The 23,743-nt window shown below is 37.2% G+C and overlaps 1 protein-coding gene and 1 long non-coding RNA gene across 2 annotated transcripts in view; one reads left to right on the forward strand and one right to left on the reverse strand.

The window, feature by feature from the left end:
- The first annotated feature begins 10,543 nt into the window (after positions 1-10,543).
- The window catches only part of LOC5572224 (trehalase), a 113,835-nt gene continuing 100,635 nt past the window's right edge, over positions 10,544-23,743 (forward strand). Inside the window, exon 1 of the mRNA XM_021850104.1 lies at positions 10,544-11,384. Within this exon, the coding sequence (XP_021705796.1) occupies positions 11,371-11,384 (14 nt within the window). The 5' untranslated portion in view covers positions 10,544-11,370. The remainder of the gene's footprint in view (positions 11,385-23,743) is intronic.
- LOC110677961 lies at positions 19,215-19,869 on the reverse strand. The gene is made up of 2 exons (XR_002501349.1): positions 19,453-19,869; positions 19,215-19,381 (listed from the first exon to the last, which is right to left on the reverse strand). It is a non-coding gene; the product is annotated as an uncharacterized LOC110677961 (long non-coding RNA).

A 23,743-nucleotide genomic window follows, 5' to 3' on the forward strand; every position in this document is an offset into this window, starting at 1 on the left:
TTTTATTGTTAATTAATTAAAAAATATAGTTAAAATTCGTTATTTTAACTCATCGCCATCGACAATCCATCTCAAACCATGTTAAATAATTTTTTTCTCCCACGACGGATATTTTTGACCCCATACCAACTTTTTCTTATCTCGTTTAGATCATTCGAATGATATATGAGTCATCTGTGTACATTACGGGCCCAGATTTGCCCAATCTCCTTTGATTGTATTTCTAATGGAAAAAAAAACTCAAAAAAGTTACGTAATATGTGGATAACCCCTTCTGAAACAATAAAAACGCCAAATAACATATTTAGATTACATATTTCATCGATTAAGGCGATAAAACTAGATTTGGCCAAACTTCGTTTTTTTCCGACCATTGTGCCCGGATTACGGTAAATCGACACGCATGATAATAATGGACACGAAATCGCCCAAATTTATGCCCTAACCATACTCCATATGGCACGTTGCTGTAATGCTGTTGTAATGTTGTGATCTGAAATAATAACAGCCTCAAACTATGTTGTAATGTCTCTTGCGGTGCGAAATATTTCAATAGTGCGAGAAGCTTCTATGAGATATAGAAAGCTATCTTCATGAAAATTCTCGAATATTCTGCTGAATACCGATCAACTTGTGTTGCAATTTCTTTATAGATCATTGTCTAGCGATGACTAGCGCCAACGATTCAAATCGAATCGATATCGATCGCTATCGAAAATCACTGATCGGTTGACCGGGATAATTGTTGGCAATGTTCTATAATTTATTGTCCTCTTTCGAAACCGCAGTTGTAATGAAGGGATCATCGATTCATGGATATATCTCGAGCCATCTGGCAGGAAAGCTTTGGAAAGCTGTTTTAGGGGACCATCATAGTAACCATAAAATATTATTTTTAGTTTGCATCCATGAGTCGATATTGAGCCATGGAACATCGGCTCAAGGAGGTTTCACTGTAAATTAAAAGAAAAACTCGAATGTTCGACGGACATTCACTACATTCATGTTTATCTTTCTTTTTTAAATTGCTGTTCCAGTGCATTTCGGCGAAACATTTCAAAGCGTTACTGACATACAGACAACTGTTGGATTATATATATATATATATATATATATATATATATATATATATATATATATATATATATATATATATATATATATATATATATATATATATATATATATATATATATATATATATATATATATATATATATATATATATATATATATATATATATATATATGATGATAACGCTATTCCAACTAGACAGAGTTGGTGGCCTAATGGCTACCGATTCTGCTTCATAAGCAGAAGGTCATGGGTTCAATCCCAGGCCCGTCCCTCGTACTTTGTAGCTATATTTTTCATTTGCTTTTACCTTCCACTCATAATCTATCACAGTTGATCAATCACAGTTCATAGCATTTGCTAGAACCAGAGACGGATAAAAACAACCGTTTCTCTACACTCCCATTCTTCCATCATTATAGCACGCCTAACCTTACGCCTGATACACAGGCAGTCTTCAACCAAACAGCAAGACTCTCTGCCATAAAATTATACCAGCCATGCATCTTCCCGCATGAACTGGCGTACATGCAGGGGTATATCCGGTCTACTGTGAGAGCCAGTGCGAAATGCATGATCAATTCCCCTCCCTTTCCCTCATTGGTCAGCATTCTGACGTGGCAGGCGCCATCGTTGCATGAAAATAGAAGATCACCAGCACTTATACACTGGGGGTGTCTGTTAGTCCCAAGCAGTCATCTGATTGGTTTCTTGTGTAAGTGCAGCTGATCTGGCGATACTGGGGAAGCAATTACGGGCGGCCAATCAAGCTCAAGCTCAATGATGAAAAGGCTATTCCAACATAAACGCCAAAATGTATGCTTTCAGATAATCGACTACTGTAGTGCTCTGAACCATTATGTGAGTCATTTTCCGTCTTCCTAGCAAGTTTCGACTCGATATAGGGTAACTGGGGGTAAAACGCGCCCTCTAAGGAAGGAAGCGTTTTTAGCTATGAAGAACATTATTATAAGCCATTTTTTATTCACTATCTCATAGACAAACATGTTTACTATCAAATAGTAGAAACAGTCATCCATTTTCTAATTTCTGGAGTTAATAAATAAATTTTTACAAAATGCTTGCTTATCTGCATTTTTATTTTTTGCGGGGTGAAACGCGCCACCTGATCTCGGCGTTAGTCGTTTGCGCGCACGCATGCGCAATCATGCTTGCAAATACGTTGCATGTATTAGGGCGTTTGATCAGATGTTATTGTTCGATTATAGTATACATGCTGATTCAAAAAATGTGCATTTGTAAGGTTCGAATTGGCACGTAACTACAGCGTGCCATTACGTTTGCTGGAATTTGAATTCAAACGGCTATTTTGGTGTTATGAAATAGGTGTGGCCGTTTTGCCCCACGAGTTGATCAAAGTTTAAGTCCTTCAATACGCTTTTTAAGGCTGAATTCAACACTTTTTTCGCATGCAATACAAACTATGGGAGTGCACAAGTCGATTCTCGGTGATAGTTTCAAAAGTTTTGATGTTTATCGGCCTGAAAAATGTCCTAGAAAATAACACAAAATTACAACGAAAACAGCGAAAACCGTTTTTTCGAGTTTTTCACGATTTATGCCAGGAAAACACTTAAAAATATATCTAGAGAAGCATTTTAATACATTTTTCATTATCTCGGGTGAAAAACAGCGTCCCAAAGCACGTCGTTCGTTCAAAACAAAGGTGGCGCGTTTAACCCCAACGGCGCATTTTACACCCAGTTCCCCTAATCCCATCTCGTTTTCTGCTCTTGTAGAGCCCTTCTAACGACGAATCGACCTAAGCAAAATCTTTTGTTGCTTTCTATGGAAAAACTGATCGTCGCATTCGAAAAATCGCGTGATTTACATGGAAAATTTCAAATTTTCGTCTGGGGTTTTACGCCCCCCTCCGCTGAGTTACGTAATATTTGAACGATCCCTAAGTTGCTGTTCAAGTGACTTTAAATGTTTAGGTAGTGTTGCATTTCTAATAATCGATAAGGCGCTTCTATATTTTTACGGGTTTTTATACACTAAATATTAGAAGAGAACGAGAACGAAGATTTGCATACACGTTCCAAGGCTGTATGGAAAATGAACCAATAGAGCCATCCACAATGGTTCACTTCGGCAGAGGTTTTTTTAATTATATCTTCATGTTTTAAGTAAGATTTCTTGCGCGTCATACAATTTATTTTTTTATTTCCATACCAACAAATCTTACAATAGGGAAAGGCGATCGAAAAATCATCAAAAATGTCCTACGTAATTAATTTACAATCCCTTACTTCATCTTAATGGTTTTTAATTGTGTTCGGTGAACTGTCGAGACAGACAGATTCAACTCATTGATCATCGTTGCCTTTGCGTTGCAGTTCAAATTCGCTTTGTTCATAAGGCTCTATGTTTTCTCGTTTTCAACGGTCAGATATTACTGACTAATGTCACACAGTTTGTCGAGGTTACAGCTAAACACAGACCTCTATTGGTAAGAATTTTTTTTTTATTTTATGATCAATATACTTTCTCTTAAGGCGCAAGCAAAAATGGTGAAAACGTCAAAACTGAAAAAGCAGTTTTCTCCTTCAATACCAACAAATCGAAGAAAATAAAAAACACACAGCTGTTTTATTTGGTAAATCAAAGAGCTGTGTGTTTTCAGTTTCTTCGATTTGTTTGTTTTAAATAAGAAAACTGCTTTTTCAGTTTTGACATTTGCACCATTTTTACTTGGGCCTTAATGCAATCCATTGATCGTACAGCCTCAAAAAATTCTTCTGAGCGTAGTCCTCTCGTCGTGTTAGAATCAACCCCCTGAAGAAAGCGCTAGTTCTTGAAGCCCACCACCATCTGTGTGGCGCTAGTGCTGTAGTAAACAAATTTAGGCTTTGCCCCCATCAAATCCCATGCGGAAGCGACAAATGTCGTATGAGAAACGCATTATACTATTCGTCATCAAACGTCAACATCCCACCGCAAAATCGCTAGTGTTTGGAGGGGATTTTAACCTCCAAATTGCCAAATAACCTCCTAACCATCACCTCCAAGTTAGTTCTAATACACTCCGTTATATGAAATATGGTGGCGCGTCGATCGTCGCAAGTTTATCGTTAAACAGTCAATTGATAATCGTTTATCGTTGTGCCTAATAAAATGTGGATAAATTATCTAGCAATTACCATGCCCACACAGTACGGATCACCCACAGTGACGGATCACTTTGGCGTTCAACATCGTATAACTCGCTCAAAGCATAAACGTTGACGTAAATCATATATTTCCCATGTTATATTGCAATTTCAGAGATACCGTTATTTCGGGTGAAATTGATCATTTTTCACTGTTTTCTTGGTATGCTTTCTAAAATTATATCAATACCATACAACTAAATGCAGGAAAACAAGTACGACGGTGAACCTCATTGGCTCATGCAGCATAATTTTCTAACAAGTATGATATTAGTGCCAAAAATCAGCTCTAAAGTTAAAAATCGTGGAATCCCATTTCGGGGTGAAATTGATTTACTTGTCAACGTGATTATTGTTAGTTATGAAATTAACATTACATACTAAATTTGGGCCTTCTGAATTCAAATATGCTTCCCAAATTCTTAACGAGACAATATTTATGAAAATAATCAATAATTAAATTTCAAAAGTACTGCAATAACGCCTAAAAGTAGGCAATTTCTAAAGGATTTCTCTACTTTGTAGCAGAAAATCAAATTTTTCAGTAAAACGAGCAAATTGGTAAGAGTTTTGATAGTAAAATCTGTTTTGGAGATATATTTTTAGCATCCTCACAAACTTTCAGGTTTACACCATGTCTAACTCCTTGTTTAGAACTAGAAGTTTATGGATGGCTATCAATTTCACACCAAACTTGATTCTGGAATTTTACATTATTTTCATAAAAATGAACATTCTGAGGCACAAAAAACTTCACTTTACACAAATATACATAATTTACGACAAACACCGTTCATTTACTATAAGTTGCAATGAATTTGGTGCACTATTAGTAAGATATAAAATCGCGTGACACGGTGATCAATTTCACCCTACTGATCAATTACACCCGAATTTACGGTAACTTTCCGTTCTGCGGTTGAACAGAAAGCTACCGCAGCTGTCACATTACTGATTTTTACAAAGCATCATGGATCGGCTGCTATGATACCTTGGAAACCATACTGATGATTGTTGTTTTTGGCTGTTTTTCAAAGCTGTGGACTCTACTAGCATACTTTGATTAGATGGTTTCGTTCAATGATACAATGATTCTCAAGTCTGCGGTAGAACTTTGACAGCTGCGGTAGAACTTGGCGGCTACCGCAGGACGGAAAATTTTCAAAAGAAAAGCAATACTATTTGTCTTCTACCATTTGTAATGTTAAGCACAACATTCAACCGCTGAATAACGGTGTACACCCGATTCTGTTTTTGCACGGATTTATTTTTACACGGCCGTGTGTTTCCATACATTTTTTTTCCACCAAAACCTTATTTTTGCACGGTTTTTGAAAGTTTGAACTGAAAACTTTTTTTGCACGGTACGAATCCCCGTGCAAAAACAGAATCGGGTGACAAATGTTTAGTTGGTACCACACAGCTAGCATTATATGGTCGTTTTCTGTAAGAAGTGCCCTCAGCATGCATAAGCTCCCACAGGTGGTAAAATTCAAATGTTATAGAATGCTTTATGCTCGTTCGCTTCGATTTCTTTGGAACAAATTTTTCTTGATTGTTGATTCTAAATACCGAATATTAGCACTTCTAACTAGTGATCCAAAATATGGATATTACTTCCAAAGAATGTAGATTTCTGCTATTTGATATTTTCAGACAATAGCAATAGCAAGGATAAAACTAATAAAACATCAAGGTTTGTAAATTTCATTTTTTAGCAGACAAAAATGGGTGGAAAACTTGGTTTGGAGCGAAAACAGTTCATGTCTGCACCCAAGTAACCATTGAGCATTTAAAGCAGCATTCAGTCAGCATTATATGCGCCTACAAAGCAAAGTAATAAATGCTCGCAAAACGTATATCTGCCTTTAGTGCTTCTTCACAGCAGGTTTTGGCGAAATAACGGGCTGCTTTAATGCTACACCTTAAGGAACGTTGTAATTCCTGTCAAAAAGTGTAACGCCTCCTGAGAGAGCAAAACAAAATAAAATTATCCTTCTCTCTCCTGCGCCGGTCCTTGTCTTTTGTATTGGATACTTTTTGTTGATGTGTATTTTTTGCTAGCTGAATCTATAATTGAAACTTGAAACTATGACCCGGTGTTTCGCAGAATGGCTTTGGTGATAATCTATCCACGCTACAGAATATGCTACAGAGGATGTTATGCTGCGCAATGCTTTTATAGCCTTTAAAAGGTACGTTTTGTTCGCATTCATTTCTACTGTGTGCCAATTATGCGCTCGTTTAAAGTATTCGGAACACAACCGGCCATATCATGATCTTGTGGAAGCCACGCATTAATCTAATAAAAAGAAGGAAAATGAATAAAACAGGCAAACCATACCCCTCCCGCATTTCCATTTTGATTATATTCCCTATTCAATAGATCCTATTCTTGACTTCAAAGATAGTGACGTTTTCTTAGACTTTGTGTAACAGAAGGAGCAACATGTTTGTTGCCTTTTCCTTCCCGCAAATGTTGACAGTTTCTTACGAGATTTCTCGTTAGTGCGAGAGCGATTTGCGATCTCTTTTAGTCATGGAGGTGTCAAAATTAGTCTCTATATAAACGAGGAAAGGGTGCGACAGAGACAACACATATTATCGAACCATATTACCTGTACTTCTTTAACATGGCATTCATGCAGCAACAAGAAAGCATTTAGTTTGCTTCAAGCCTAAAACAGTCTGGGCATCTGAAATGCTTATCAACAGCCTAGTGATTTCAAATAGCAATGCTTTTGCTGATTAGAGGCAGCAAAGTAACCAAACTGCTTTGATAGTGCAGCAAGTAGTTCAAATGCAGACAATAGTCTTCCGCACGGCTTATTCAAATGCTTACTGGTTACCTGGGCAGTATCACAAAAAAAGGGCATTTTACCCTTGTTTTCAGCTCTAACACTGCTATTTTTTGCAGTAATATAGACATATTGTTAACTTTCGCCATACCATGCAATACAGATGCATTGAGTTGATTTTGTGCACTGATCCGTAATATGTCACAATTTGATCCATAATATGAAAATTGATCCATAATATGGTTTTCAGGAACCGATACAATTTTTAAGTTTTATGCAATCCTATGTAAATATTACACTCAGAACAGTTTACTAACCGAAGTTCCAATATGAAATGATTCGATTCGCGCTTTTAAATTACAATTTTACGTTTTCCATGTCGTTTTATTGAATTTTATAGGTTGGACTCCACATAATTTGATACATAACTGTGGGGTCATGGTACAGAAAAACTGGATACACTGTAAGATCAAAGTACCCTTTAAAAGGTAAAAAGTACCCTCTTTGAGAGAAACTAGTTTAACTCATTAAAAGAGTAAAGCACGAGTACTCTTTAAAGGGTAAACAGCTTGTACGTCAAATCAACGAGTGATTTTTACCCTTTATCGCAATTAAAACTTTACCGAATATGGATAAAATTTACTCTTTATGTCAATCATGTTTATTTGATTTACAACATTTGATTTTTTGACATAATTTCTGTAGAAAAGCATATATGAATTAGTTTACACATAGAAGACATTTTATTTCAACAATTAAAATGTACGGTGTAACCAATTATTCAAGAATTCCATGTTTGATGATGTAAAATGATTGCGATGGTCTCTTCGATGACTTCTATGAACTGCTGATAAACTTCTCATCTTTAAACCTGGAAATAGCATAAAATAAAATATATGTGCTTCACAACATATTTTCATTCACTACCTCTGCTGAAAATTGTTGAAATACCGATTTAAACACAAGTTTAATGATTAAATTGACCTCGACTTGTCCGGTACTAGTCGCACAGCGGTTAACATTCCTAATACATTTTTCACTCTTTAATGGGTAAACAGTTTGAATTTGAAAATGGGCAAAAATCACCCTTTATGAAAAATTGACAAGTACCCATTATTTTGACAGCTGCATATATCCGCAAATAAAGGGCATTTTTTATACATTAAAGGGAAATGATGAGTTTACAGTGTAAAGTAATACGCACTCAACACTAGATTGATACACTGAGGAAAGCGGTCGTAAGACTGTCATAAGATTTGCTTATGAAATTACGACACAAGAAAAATCTTTGAAATTTATAAGACCATCGTATGGTTTTCGGCAGATGTTGTTTCCATAATACACTTCGTAGGAATTTCGTAAGTTGATCTTATGAACCAGCATTGACATGATAACAAAATCTATAGATCGTCTTATGAATTACGTTCTAATCCATTCTTGGTTCCATACGACTGTCTAGTATAATTTAAGCTTTAGATTATAGATTTCAACAAATTAATTATACTAATCCGCGTTAAAAATTGGGTTAACCAACTTGCAAAAATCAAGTTTTCATCCATTTTGTCACGCCGCAATTCGATTTAAACACTCTATTGTAATAATAAGCATCGAGTTGCGATACGACAAAGTGGATGAAGATTCGAATATCGCGAGTTGGCTAACCTATTTTAAATGCGAAGCAATATATCATTGCCATGAAAACAAACATTGAGAAAAGTTTTGAAGAACGCTGCAATTGGTGTAGGTTTACGTTAGGGGCGGTCCTCGAACAATGAAGGGATTAATGAATGAGGGGGGCTTAGGGTTTCTTTCGCGTCATACACATTGTTTTAATTTTTCATACAATTCAATGTTCAGATCCAATTCCACAATCTAATCGAAAGAAAGTGTTAGTTACAGTGGAATTGATGATGAGTAGAAAATATTTACCTTTCGTTGCATTAAAAACGAAGTCAGGCCGCGACAAATCAGCAAACTCGTCAATTTCGGAAGCCATATTGAATTTCTGATGGTGAAATGCCTGTACCGAGAAAATTTGCCTCATGTGGTTTTTCACAATCATGAGTAAAGGAGTTCATGAGCATTCTTATGACATTGACAATTGATAGTTATGAAAAAATACGCTAGTCGTATGACATTCAATCTCGTCGTATGAAATACATAAGTATCTTATGAACCAATAAAAAATAATACAAAACGCGTTCATTAGTGTGATCTTATGAAAATCATGCGAGATTTTTGCCTCAGTGTAGGTAAAATATGAATGTCGCATTCGAAAACGAGTGTGTCTCGTGCCTAAAACGGTATTTTTGGACGTGCTGTCAAATCAGCACCTTCTCCAGCACAAAATTTTTGGCTTCACTTCAGTTGTTTGTGGATGACAGCCGTTTTAGTCCTGTGGTTAGAATGCAAACGCTAGTTATAACTTTACACGCTTTGCCTACAGCGCAGTTAACACACAATGGTTGAAGATGAAAAATAACTGTAATGATTGATTGTTGCTCTGAAGTTGCTGATTTCCCAATTCGGAAATATGGAATATGTATTAAATTCAAGTACAGATTCGGATTTGTCAGCCAAAGCGATTATTTGGTTACCTCCATAATTGAAAAAATGCACCAATTTTTCATATTTCATATTTCGGAGATAGATGTCGGAGATTGGCACCAAGTTTGTTTAAAACTGAGAGTAGCAGAATATCGTCGCATAAAGTAAGCAGAAAAAAAGGGACCACTCTGTATAAGAAACGTGCGCCTTGTCATATCCGCAACCAACGGTTGTGTGCGTACTACTAACGCAAATATTGAAACATATAATTTTAAAGCTAAGATAAAATCTTATGAATTAAACAAAAGAATGAGTTGGGTGACGTCAACAGCACGAAGTAATTAAAAAACAAAACTTGGATATTCTGCTCTTTAATTATCGAATCGTTGTTTCATCAAGATTGTGCCATGCATGCGGTTTGCTGTGTCATCGTCTTCGCGCGACAAGTCGATATCTTTTCTGCAAACAGACTCGACCAGACACACCTTCGCTGGCAATAATTGCCATTGGTTGATTCAATCGACGCTGCATATTGTGAAATTCAATCGAATCAAAGTACAAATGCGTCAACCGAATGGAAACGAACAAGGAAAAACCGAATGAATCTACAAACACTTGAAGTCCATGCACTTCGAGAATACCATTCACCTGCATATGGATACGAGACGGGCCTTCTAGTTGCGTGGCCCTGATTGGTCGAAAGCGAGTTCTGCGACGGTAAGAGGGTGAATGTACGTCATCGCAACATCAAACGTGCTGCCAGCCATGTGGATAGCTTTGGCCTCCAAACGAACACCAACGAGCTTGTTTACGTTTGGGTTTCAGATGAACCGCGCCACGCGATGAATTTTATCGAAACGTAAATGTGTGCGTGAGCTCGGAAATGATAATTTTGTTCAGCTGAAAATTGTTTCGTTCTCCCCAACTGGTGGATGAACTCTCCCACCTTCAGTTGCATCAATCTTTACATCCACGGTGGTTGTCGTTCGGCAATTGTTGGCGTTAATTCCAACGTCATATCGTGCTGATCGTACGTGTGGCCCACGATCGTAGTGTGCACTGGTAGGATCGTCGTATCCAAGCAGCGGGAACAAGTTTCGTCTAGCCTAGTTCGATAGCTGCCTTTGGCTGGCCAACTAGTGCGAAATTTCCACGCGACCAGTGCGAAGGAGCCATTTTACGCAGCAGCGTAACGTACGTACGATAAGGAAAGAACGGCAACGGCGAAGGCCACCATCGGTAAGAACGTGATTCAACTCCGCTAAAGTCGACGGCACCTCAAGTTGAACTACCACAAACAACGCTGTGTTGATCACAAACTTCAGCACATCGCGAAATAAATATCAGGTCGCTAGTATTTCCTGTAAGTAGGAGCACAGTGGTGGAGGAGGCGTGAACCCAGACAAGATACGTCATTCAGTCCACCACAACTTTATATCGTTGGGATCGTCCGTTAACGGAGCAGCTTCAAAAGGAATCCTACAGACGATAGTCGTGCCTTAAATCTTACAGCATTCGGACGTTCGTCTCAGGAAAGAAATTTCCTTTCGTAAAGAGTGTGATTACTGGAAAGCTACAGCCAGTACAAGTATCAAACAGCTTAACCAGTGTCTGGAGAAAACCAACTGTGAAGTGTTTGCTTTCTGCATCCAAACCTGTGAGGTGCGACAAGTGAGTGGTTCAGTTTGAAACATTTGCAACAAGTGTCATAGTCGTGAAAAGCGCAAAGTTGTTCCGGCAAATTAAACAAGCATCCGGACTCATCCGCTTTTTTAAGATGTCTTCCGCCAGGTAAGAATCAAGACTTTTATTCCATGCATCAGTATCTGAATGAATAATCAGTAAAAATCACCTAATTTGCATAACCCATTATATCATCATAACCGAAAAAATCCAAATTTTTGCAAGGCGACTCAAACAAACAAAGATCAGAGCACCGGAAGGTAGCCTACCAGATCACGTTTGAATGTCGCATGACTGAAAATTACAGCTTCAATCGTGATGCCATTGCAAAAAAAAAAACACTCAGTAATTTTATATCGCAATTAATTACGATAGAATTCCGCCAGCCAGGTATATTAGAGATCCGTCGTGTCGTGGACGGTCCCACACTCGCAAATCCTTCGGTTACGCCGACGGTGACCTCCATTGGTACGGTGAATGTCAAATTGGTTTACTTCTAAATATATAAGCAGCATGTGTTGTTGGCGCATTTTTATTCGGCGTCGGAGAATTACCGGGTGTTTTGCTGTTGTTTTCTGTTGAGGGTTAGAACAACGAACGCAAATTGAAGCTGTCCCTGATTGCGAATTAGAAAAATATTGCGTTTTGTATGTAGGGCAACTGTGACAACAAAATAATGATATGATATTGCTTGGAATTGAGCAGAGAGTTTGTCTACTGGTTTTGTTGTGTCCAGTTTTTTACGCTAGCATTCCATAAAATTTGAACCAAACATTTCTTACATACATTTTAATTTAGTTGAATGCAGAATCAAAGCAAGCTAAGTGGTGTTTATAATTAATATTAAAACGTTAGAATAACCTTGAAGAACGTATAGAAGCCCTTATTAATGATTTTAAAAATTGAAAAATAATGTTTCTTATATATTATTTTAATTATTCATATGTTATTTTAAGTCAATGAAAAGCGTTTGAAAGCAGCAACTTGGAGAAGATTTCCATTCATTTTTCCACAGAAATGGGATGAAACCTCAAGGTGCTATCACTATCACTTCCACTGCATGGCTTCACGAGCTGGGCTGAAGAAAAGATATTGAAAACCGATTGGCAAGCTGATGTTGATTAACACGTAAGGAAGTAACAATAAAATTGGCAAAATTGCTTAATAATCAATAGGGTGTCGGTGCTAATAGTGGACTACCTAAGTCATACAAAATCAGAACATAATAACAAAAATCCTTAACAGAGATCTTTTGGCATCTACAGAAAGATTTCAACCTCTATGGGTAACATATAAAAACAGTAATAAAATCATATTTTGAGCATAACATTGCTTGAGCCACTTTTGGTACACGTATAAAAATTGAATGCACCTAGAAAGCACAGGTTTGTGACGAGTTGTAGTTTTGTAGCTCGAAAGAAGACAAATTTAGGACTTGATCAATTTGCGCCAACACATGTTTGTGCATTTGATTGCTTTTCGACCCCAGACATCGAGTAGTTGATTTCAAAGGGGTCGATTCAGCATAAGGTGCCCAAAATTCAGCTATGAAGACAGAACTCGTGCCACTGTCGATAAAAAGCGAATAAGCTTAATGAAACACAAGTATTTACGGAATTGACTTGAGGACCTAAACATTTAACACGAAACCTCGTCAGCCCGTAGGGCTCAAGGAGTGACGATTCCTATTCAGGAGGTAGAGGGAACGGTACAAATGTAACTCTACGTTCTGTGATTTGTGTACTCGTCTAACTGTCCTTAACCCTTCAGTTGTCGCGCGGTTTGCCACGATTGCACGGTTTGCTGTGTACGATAAGCGAGGTTTTTTCACCTCTGTTGTGTGTTAATTAATAATTTAATTATTTATTGTAACAAACGTTGAATCAGAACTGTGGGGCATTGAAAGCCATACCATGAATCATAGATAAAGCGATTCCAAGAGAAACACCAAACGTATACTTTCGCACACTTACCATTCGTTTATCTCGCAGATAAATAGCTGTTTTAATTTGTTTATCGGCATATCGGTCTATTTTGCTCGAAGTAAAAGGGAGCATGGAGAAGAAAGCAATGAATACTAGATGGATAGGTACCGTAAGGGAACGGCGAGAGAAATTGGATTAGATGTTGAAGAGGACATACCATATGAAACAGTATTACTTGAAACGTCCTTCCTTGTGGTTAACGTCCCCTATGGGAACGGCTTGGGTGTGTTTTGAGAATGACACTACCAAGACAGCAGACGTAGGTACTTGAGCAAAAACTAGGCGCCCAGTTTCAGCTTCACCCATTACAACGTCTGTTGTCGTATTTGGTCTAAAGGTTACCGCGTCTAGGGGAATTTAGTAATTATCGGCAGTCTAAGCTGATGCCGTGCTTCCCAGATAACAATTTGATGCTGCTTAAACGTTTTAACAGCTTTTCTAAACCAGCTTTCATTTGAACAAAATCTGTTAATTGGAGCTACAACCTTTTATTCAGCTCCTAAACATCTAATTTTGGCGATTTTATCCAGCCTGAAGCTTATTTGTGGTTCTTTAAATAGCTGAATAAAGGTTGTACATGCGCTTAATCGTGGTATCCACTTCGTAAGTACTGTGCAAAAGGATAGGACAAGTAATGGCCAAGAAATACTTCAGCTGTCCAAATTACTTGAGCTGTATCCAGTTGACAAGTAGAGCTGATTTCGTAACATTGGTAACGCCTGCCGTACAAATCAAATGGAGCTGTCACTATTCCGTACGGAAAAATGTGCCGCTCAATTATTCCGCAAGTAAAAGTGACACTTTGCTCATTCTGGATCAGCTGTCAAAATTACTTTGGTAATAAGCAACAAATTGTACTTGACCGCTCTACTTAGGATGTGGATACCAGGCTTAAAACAGTTTACCGGGTACCCCCGTTGGTTTGACCACATTTAATCCGAACACTTTTTAATCTGTACCCCACTAATTTGCACATCGTTCAAATTAAAAATGGTTCAAACGTCATTTAGCTCAAACGTCATTAGCACGTTTCTAGGGTGACTAGATGTTCAAATTAAAAATGAACCTCGACCTGACCAACCAGTCTTCATAATTCTTTATAGATCTTTGACCAACGATGGCTATCACTAACGGTTCAAAACGAATCTATATCGATCGCTATCGAAAATCACTGACTGGTTGACCGGGGATGGTTTGCATGAGGTGCCGTTCAAATTAGCGGGGGTGCACGTTATTTGGAAACTGTTTTTTCTCAAAGCGCTGAAGTATCTATGTATAAGCCTTTATTCAATGATTATACAGCAACAGCTAAGAAAGAGTAGGATATTGAAAATTCAATTTTTAGAACAGAGGCTGGCGTTCAAAGCTTAACGATCGCTAAATCATCTCTTGTTCATCTAAAAATCAATACTTATTCAGCATGGATAAAATGAAATAAATTAAATCTCAATCTCATTAATTTATTAGTCACTGCTGAAATCAAATGCACCGAGGAATATCTGCTGAAATTGAAAAGTGTATATTGATCATTATGGTTATTTTGAGAATCGAATTGAGATCCACGGATTTATCGTCACTTACCTTGTTATTCGCTCCATCTGGAACTGTACAAGTGAGCTTAAAAACAAGAGCATAACTTACCACCATAACTGATTAAAGCCTGAATAATTCTGAACAATGGTTGCATTGGGGCTGAATAAGCTGTATACAGCACAAAGTGACATGCTGGGGATAGCTGGCAAAATTGTGCTTGTGTTTATATGTTTGTTTCCGAAGTTTGCTTTTCTAGTTTGCCCACAACATCGATTGTAATGAAGAAAACTACAGGTATTTATAAAAAAAAAACTCTTTAAGCTTTAAAATTCATTTGATTCTTTGTATTTAAGATAATAATGGAAGTTTCGCAGTCGTCGAAACGGTGGATAACGGAAGAAAACTTATTCTACCGTTCCTCAGCGGTGGGCCATGGGGAAATTCCTCATGTGGCCTGACAAAAATGCTGGAGCTCTGATCAAAGATCATTCTTCGATTCCCTCCTCTAAATGGCACAAGATTCCATGCTGTATGAAAAGAAAGTCTATAAGGACTTTCGCAGAAGCTGAAGCTGCTTTATAACACGCAATGAAGCTTTTAAGGCTTGATGGGAAATGTTATACTGGATAGCCCACCATCGCAAAGCTTCTCTGGAACCTTGATTGTAAGAGTCCGGTTCAGTTCCTACGTTTAAATCTAGGTTCTTATCTGATTCAAATGGAATTGTATCACTTTAATCGCCATTAACGTATGATAAAGCAATATCATATTTGTCATTGCTTTCTGCATTGGATAGATCGTAGATCGTTGGATTTTCATCGTCGTCTACTGGAAAATTTGATGTTGAAATATCAAATTAGAATATAAATAAACCACTCTTAAAGGGAACGAAGATCAGATTGTACTTTTCGGCGGTTTTGTTTGTTCTGTAAGTTGATGTAAATTTGTCATTCGGTTTGGAATATCATTATTGTTAGCGTTACTTTCTGAGAAGTTACTCTTCAGAAATGTTTCGCATTGTTCAAGTCTTTTCTTTTTAATTTCTATGGTATGATCCAGCTCTTTTGTTTTTTTTTTAGATAATTCTTGTCCATTTTGAGCGTTACTTATAATCTTTCAATGACATTTGTTTTATTACATTCAAACGTTAAAGTATTCTTCGTGCTCATTTTAGTCGCTGTATAATGCATAGTTAAAGGTTGATTATGGTCTTAAGCAGCAATATTTAAATTACATTACATTTAAATGTCAAGCTGGATATAAGTTTTCAACATAGTTGCATAATTTTTTATTCAGCTAGCTGTACAGCTGTTCATGTATTGCTGGATAAGAGTATTGAATTAGCGTTTAGTCAAACTGATATTCAGCTGTCATGGTATTCAACAATTGACACCTTTAACCAACCAGTGTTCAGCAAATGCTCTCACTGTTCAGCTTTCATTGTTACTTGGGTTCTTTTGTAATTTTCTCGGACATCAGCGGACAAATTACGTGTTTGTCTGATTATTTTCATGCGCTGCTCAATGGTCTATCGATTCACACCGTCAGAATTATTGAACATATTTTGCTATCGTTATTTCAGGCTTCGAACGTTTCATCACAGTACCGCTATTGTCTACAACCTCATTCTCTTAGGCAGCCTTTTCCATTAGAACTGCAGGCAAATCCGTTCGGCAGCTCCAAATCAGAAGCGTTTTGAGGCATATTTATTTCAATTAATGACTTTTCTGGCGAAATTGTTCGTTCAGCTTCGGAAATCTCGTTAAGGGGAACCAGATAGTACAAAGAATCATCCGAAAGTTTTCATTGATGTAGTTTGATAGAGAAATACGGTGTATTTGGCGTTTGATAATAGGCGTCGATAATAGTCGAATGGTGCCGAAGCCGTAAATTACCCTACATACGTGATAGATAATCTTTGGTTCAATCCCCAACATTGACTGAACGTATATTTCTATCGAACATTTTATGATGTCATGTCATAAAGTAAGAGCAGAGGTGTCCGCGATTCTCTTAAGAATGTCTACAACTAATCACAATTCCAGTTGTTGCTAGGACGTGACCAGAGCGATTCTCGAATGTTGAAGAATGCGTCAATCTTGCTAAGTTAAACTCTAATTGATTAGCGGGCAAGGAGGAGTCAAACCTCATAGAATAGAATAGGACTTGACACCAACCATGTACCGTAGTTGCGCAACACATAATGTCGAAAATTCATCCCTGAGACTAATGATACACATTTGAATTCCTTCAAATAAAGTTTTTATTTTATAATCAATTGAAAAATTAAAAAAAAAAACAATTTTTGGGTGTTGATAAAAACGGAATAATTTGTTGACGAAATCATAACGTGACAAAACCGGAGCGAGATAAAAACGGAACAGACCTGTATCAGATTTTTCTTACTTCAGTTATATTCTCCTATAGCAGGAGTTTTCAGCCTTTTTGGCTCGTGGAGCACTAATTGAAAGAAATATGTTGCACGGAGCACCTGTTTTCCATTAGCACTACGCTTGAAATCTGGATTTTTACACGCCTAAATCAACCCTATAATTCCTAGGAAAACCGTGAAGTATGGTATATGATGGTCAATCTTTCATTATTCTTAATTTTTATCCAAAAATTTATTTTATTGAGCATTTTTTTTATTTTATGGTTTAATTTGAAATCAAGCATCTTTATAAAACTGTGTTCGGGTTTTCGTGAAATATTAAAAAAAATCATCGCTTGAAAACGGCAGAATTGCTTTGGTTGGAAAATGTTTCAACTTTTTTGTTATTTTGAACAACTCAACGAAATATTTCTTTTTCAAGCAACTATTAATATGTTTAAATGGTTCGACCAACAGTTCAGCACCCTCGAAAATACTCATGATTTGGTCCTATAATTTTTGATGAAATCTTGTTTGTATTGAATAAAACGATGAAAATTGTTCTGCCTACTACATTGCCAATTCAAATAACAACTTTATCATGTATAAACTGTGATTCAAAAATGGGTCCAAATATGAACCTTGACACAATTTTCATAACGCTAAAAATGTCCATTTTTGAAACCCACTCACCCCCTTGTAACACTTTTTATAAGAATATTCTACGATATATATTCTGGAGCTGTAAAATTTTGATGACCAACACCCACCAACACGGGCTCTTTGAGATGCACTTAGCAGACAAAAACGCCACATGAGTTGATATGGTAAAAATGTTATTTTTGCAACTTTAACCAATGAAAAATATTTAAAAATTGAGCAAACATGTGTTTCTGTGTCATTGTACTGAAATTGGGACGGAGCTTTATGTTTCTACTTTTTTGGAACTCTTGAAATATTCCTAATTTTGTATCACGGTTTCGATTATTATCGTAATTGCATTGACCTCAGTTTTTTTCGACGAGCAAAGGGCGAACACGAAATTATTGCGACACATTCAACAGGGCATAACTTTTCTACCATTGGGTAAAAATCAACCAAATTTTGCACACTTTCTCATTGATGTGTATTGTTTACATGCTGTCAAACTCGAAGTCGTGTTTTTCAATTAAACGAAAATGGAGAGGAACCAACGCGAGTTGAGAGAACAAATTATTTCCATACACCTGGAATTTCCTGACTTGTCGCACCGGCAGTTGGGAAAAATGTTGAACATTCACTATTCAACCGTCTCCAGAGTGTTGAAGTGGTTGACGTTGGACCACGGCAACGGAGCTGGAAGAAAACCGGGACCGGAGAACAAAAAGACGGATGATTAAAGCAAATCCCAACGTCTCAAGTCGTGATTTGACTTAAAAGATTGGCAAGTCGCAGAGCTACGTCCAGAATGCAAAGAAGAGAGCTAGACTACATACAAGGTACAGAACTTCCCAAACCGCGATGAGCGGCAACAATCGACGGATAAAACTCGGGCACTGAAGCTCTATGAGAAGATGCTGACAAAATATGGCTGCTGTGTGATGGACGACGAAGCGTATATAGAAGCCGATTTTAAGCAAATTCCGGGGTTGGAGTTTTTCACCAACAAGAGCAAGTTCGATATGAACGACAAATTTAAGAAAAAGTAAATGTCGAAGTTCGTTCCAAATATCTCATTTGGCAGGTCATCTGCTCTTGCGGACTGAGGAGTGAGCCTTTCGTGACAAAGGGCACCGTAAATGCACTGAACGGAATCTCCTGCCATAGATTGAATGATTTTTGCCTCATCCGAGCCCCAAACCTATTTTCAGACACATTTAAGATGATTTTCATCTTCGTTGAAATCATCTGTTTACAAATCCCACCAAATGAAAATCATCCAACTTTGAAACGATTTGTATTCATCAAAAAGATGGAGAAAATTGAATGATTTTCATACGTACATGTAAACAACCCCTGCTATGTTAGTTCATATTGTAAAATGATTCATATTAAAAATACATTACGAAGTTGATGGTTCTATAACAGATAATTTCGTTTATTACATCGATATTGCATCAAGAACATTCTACAAAATCGGCTGCAGGAACAGGGGTCACTCTGAAGAAAACATGTTGTAGCTCTTAACTTAACTCCATGATCCAACCAGAAATCTGAGCATCAGCGATACATTTATCCTATAAAACCATAAGCACATACTAAGAAAAGATGTTTTTGGATAATTACAATATAAATAATGTTCAATTACCTATTTTATTCTCGGAGAAAATTGAACCACACCACGTTGCCTCCACCATATTTGTTTACGATTCACAAGGATGATTTGACAACTGGGATCATCAGCAATCCATATGTTGTTTCAGCCGATAATTGAATGATTTTCGATTTGGGACATAGAAGAAATAATAATCCGTCATAAAATGCATGTTATTCATTTATGTTATCATAACTCAATTATCTACTTATTTTCAGACGGATGTGAATCAAAAATCATCCTAGAATTGGATGATTTTTGTTCAATAGTCTGTGGATGCATCTTACACCATAAATTTCATTCAATTCGTGGAATATGAGGATTTATAGCCAAGTGAATTAGGAATCATTCATTTTGAGGCGGGAAGTTTCGTTCAGTGTGGCGAGATCTACTAATCTGAGTGCCTCGAGAAGCGCCTTTTACCGTTCTTGCAGCAGCACGACGAAGCTCCGCTATTTTGGCCGGATTTGGCATCATGCCACTATTCTAAAAGTGTCTTGGAGTGGTATGAGGCCAATTCTGTCCATTTTGTTCCAAAGGACATGAATCCGCCAAACTGTCCGGAGCTGCGCCCGGTGGAGCAGTATAATGAAGCGGAAACTGAGGAACAGCAAGAAGACAGTCAAAAACGAGAAGGACATGTTTAAGAAAATGGAAAAAAAACTGAGAAACTGGTACCGGATGACACTGTTAAGACTTTGATGGAGGGCATCAAGCAAAAATGCCTTCAATTTTACACTCAATGCTCTTTTGATTAACTTTTTTTATTTTTCAAGTAAATATATGTATAAAACTACCTTAAAATTTAAGTTTTATTCTAAATATTATAAAAAATTGGCATGACATTTTCGGTGTCGCAATTATTTCGTGTTCGCCTTTTATAAGTACCCCAACAAATCTTTCACATCCTGAAAGTTTTAAAGTATTCTGTAGTGGAAAATTGAATTTCAACTTTAAGATTCCATATTAAATTCAAGAAAACCCAATTTTACTACTTAAACTGTGCCATACAGAATGTACGGATGAATGTTCACCGTCAGAATATTTGTAACTTAAAATCAGTCCAAATTCTGAACGTTTCCGTAAAAATGAAGTCTTAAATGAAAATTCGAGTGATTGGTCGCTATTAACGAGTTACTAACCGATCACATTTTCAGCGCAATTGGTTGTTTTGTTTTTATAATTTAAACTTTCGAAAATCTTCATATCTTAATATGCTACAATTGCAAGCATATTCAAAAGCAAAATTTTGAGATATTTCAAGCCATTGGTACAATCTTTCAAACCTGTCGCGGAGCACCTGCTAAGGCTTCATGGAGCACCAAGTGCTCCGCGGAGCACGATATGAAAACCGCTGTCCTATAGGGTTTCGTTCTACTTCGTCGTTAGCGCTAGTATTCATTGCATTTAACATAAAATGTGCCACTACGGCGGATATTAAAACTTACCTGCATAGATTAATTTTCCAAGTGTAATTTTGTTAAAGCTGTTATGATTCGTACACTTGTACACTAAAAATGCAAAAAAATTACTGTATTTCGAGAAATAATTTTAGTTCAATTATTCACTTTTCACTTTTTCAATAAATCTCATGGACAAATCGGACGATCGAAATGCGTAGCGATCGACTGGGTCACACCACTTTACAAGTTTCATCCCGCCCCCTGTCTGACTTACTTCACCGGGCTCTTATTTTTATTATGAAAAACCTTCGTACTTCTTCACTGAAGGATTTCTTTAAAATTACACGCCTTAAAATTCTTATAATTCACGAAATTTCATTAAATTCCCTTAACAACCGCGTATAATTGAGAATGTGACCATAGTTCAATCTGCCGTACTGAAAAAAAAAGGTTTTTTTGTATCAATGTGTACGCGATGTTCGGCGTAGAAACTGTTAGCAGCTCTCATGATTGTTTTGTCAAAAGTAATTGTGCTTATATGTTTGAGCTGAATTTTGATGGCGAACAATGAATTTTGAAGGAAATCCATATATTTCATTATGCTGAAAGAATGGAGGGAGATACCCGTAGATCTAAACATTTTATTATACTATTCTCACAGTTGAAAACCGGAATTTTCAACACGCGAAAAACGGATTTTCACACAACGTCCGCTATCCTGCGCACTATGCCCGACGTTGGGTTCAACGCATAGATTTAGAGAAAAATCGGTTTTTGCGTGTCGATGATTCCGGCTTTCAACTGGAGACGCGATAGCGTTGATATGTTGTATTTTGACCACTCATCATATCACAGTGAGCCGTTAGGTGTGAGACGAATCTGAAAACTGATTGCGACAGAAATGTGAACAATACGACGAATAGAGAAAACGGCAAGTAATAATGTCATTTCATTATTTCCAATAAACGATGAAGATTTATCAAAATATTATTGTAAAATGCGAAAGCCGTTTTAAGAAAGAATTGTTTGGTATCGGTTTGTATCTGCATCACGCACTGCAATACTGGGAAATTTGCAGGTTATCACTAATCAAAGCTTAATACTAGCACTTCTTCTTCTTCTTGGCATTACGTCCTCACTGGGACAGAGCCTGCTTCTCAGCTTGTGTTCTTATGAGCACATCCACAGTTATTAACTGAGAGCTTTCTTTGCCAAAGTGCCATTTTCGCATTCGTATATCGTGTGACATGTACGATGATACTCTATGCCCAGGGAAGTCAAGGAAATTTACATTACGAAAAGACCGACCGAGAATCGAACCCAGACACCTTCAGCATGGCTTTGCTTTGCAGCCGCGGACTCTAACCACTCGGCTAAGGAAGGCCCCACACTAGCACATCACCCTATACGAAAAATTATGGGTGGTCATATCATTGTGAAAGCAGAATTAATATATCAAAAAGCTTACATTGAAAATGTAGCGTGTATCTACTATACAGTTTTCATTCACATGAGTTTCGCGTATCTCTCCTTGCCTACTACTAAGGCAATATCCACCGCACGGCGATAGTCAAGCGTTGCATAAGTATTTGCAAGTGTATTGGCACAGTTTGCGCGACTGAGTTCACCAAAGTGCAAACTGCTGTTGAGCTTCGAGGCACTTAAGGTGACATGTACCGTAAAACGGGGTAACTTTGATAATGCGGGTAACTTTGATAGTGCGAGACCCCCAACATACTAAACGAAATAACGAAGTTTCTGTCAATTAGTTATGAAAAACGAATGCAAAAGTAAAGAGTATTAATATGACACTTCATGTCAAAGCTATTTTCGTTGGAATCAAGTGCATTTGAGGATTTTTATGCAAACATTAATAATTTACAAGATTTTAGCATTTTTGCAAAGCTTACAAACAATCTGTTCTACGACCACTATTTGATAAAGTAATAATGAGTTCGTCACTTACCCATGATAGCCTAGTTATAGTAGAACATGAATTCGGTCTCAAATCTCTTAGCGAAAACCATTTTTACAAACTGGGACCATATTTGTAATCTAAGTCAGAAATTTCCATATAGCGTTAAATGCCTAGAGGTATGCAACGCCCTATAAATGTTCCATAATTCGTTCAATCTTGTTCGATTCATACTCCATTATGAAAGTTACCCCAAAACAGAAAACCGACTTTCGATTATATGAAAAATTATTTATCTATTCACAATAAATCTTTTGGAAATCTATCAAGTGCAATCGAAAGCTAGGATGTCAGTACTTGTTTTAAAAATATAAATTGTAATTCTTTGAAACAGCATGCATAAATATTGAAGTTTTCTTCGAAAAAACTATCAAAGTTACCCCGTTTTACGGTACACGATTCAAGCGTGATAGTCATCGCCATCGCGTGATAAGCGAACAGAAAGTACCAATTTCTATGGCGATAAAACAGCGACAACCTTTCCTCAAGTGAACGGGAATGTTCCTATCGTGACGATATCTGCCGGCTCCAACTTTCCAGCTCCGATACTCGTCCTCAGAACGCACGTGTTGCACCACTTCACTTCTCCGCTCGGTCGTCGTTCAATTTCTCCGCCAATAGACGTCATTCTCTCGCCACCGCACCGGTTGTGCTGAATCATTCATTCTGTGTGTGCTGTGTCGGTTTCTTGTAAATAGTGTTAGGATATCACGAAATTGCGTCTACATAGACGCATATGTATCGAATGACGCCAGCCGGCTCTCGACTGTGTCAGTTCGGCGACAAAACAAAAGAGTGAACTGTTCACCTAAAAGTCCATGCAATCAATGCTGAAATAAATAAATGATAACAAAACTTCTAAGATTAAGCAATTTTCAGTAAAATATTACAAATATATACAAAACTG

The sequence above is a fragment of the Aedes aegypti genome, chromosome 3 (assembly GCF_002204515.2).
Source record: "Aedes aegypti strain LVP_AGWG chromosome 3, AaegL5.0 Primary Assembly, whole genome shotgun sequence".
Lineage (NCBI taxonomy): Eukaryota > Metazoa > Arthropoda > Insecta > Diptera > Culicidae > Aedes > Aedes aegypti.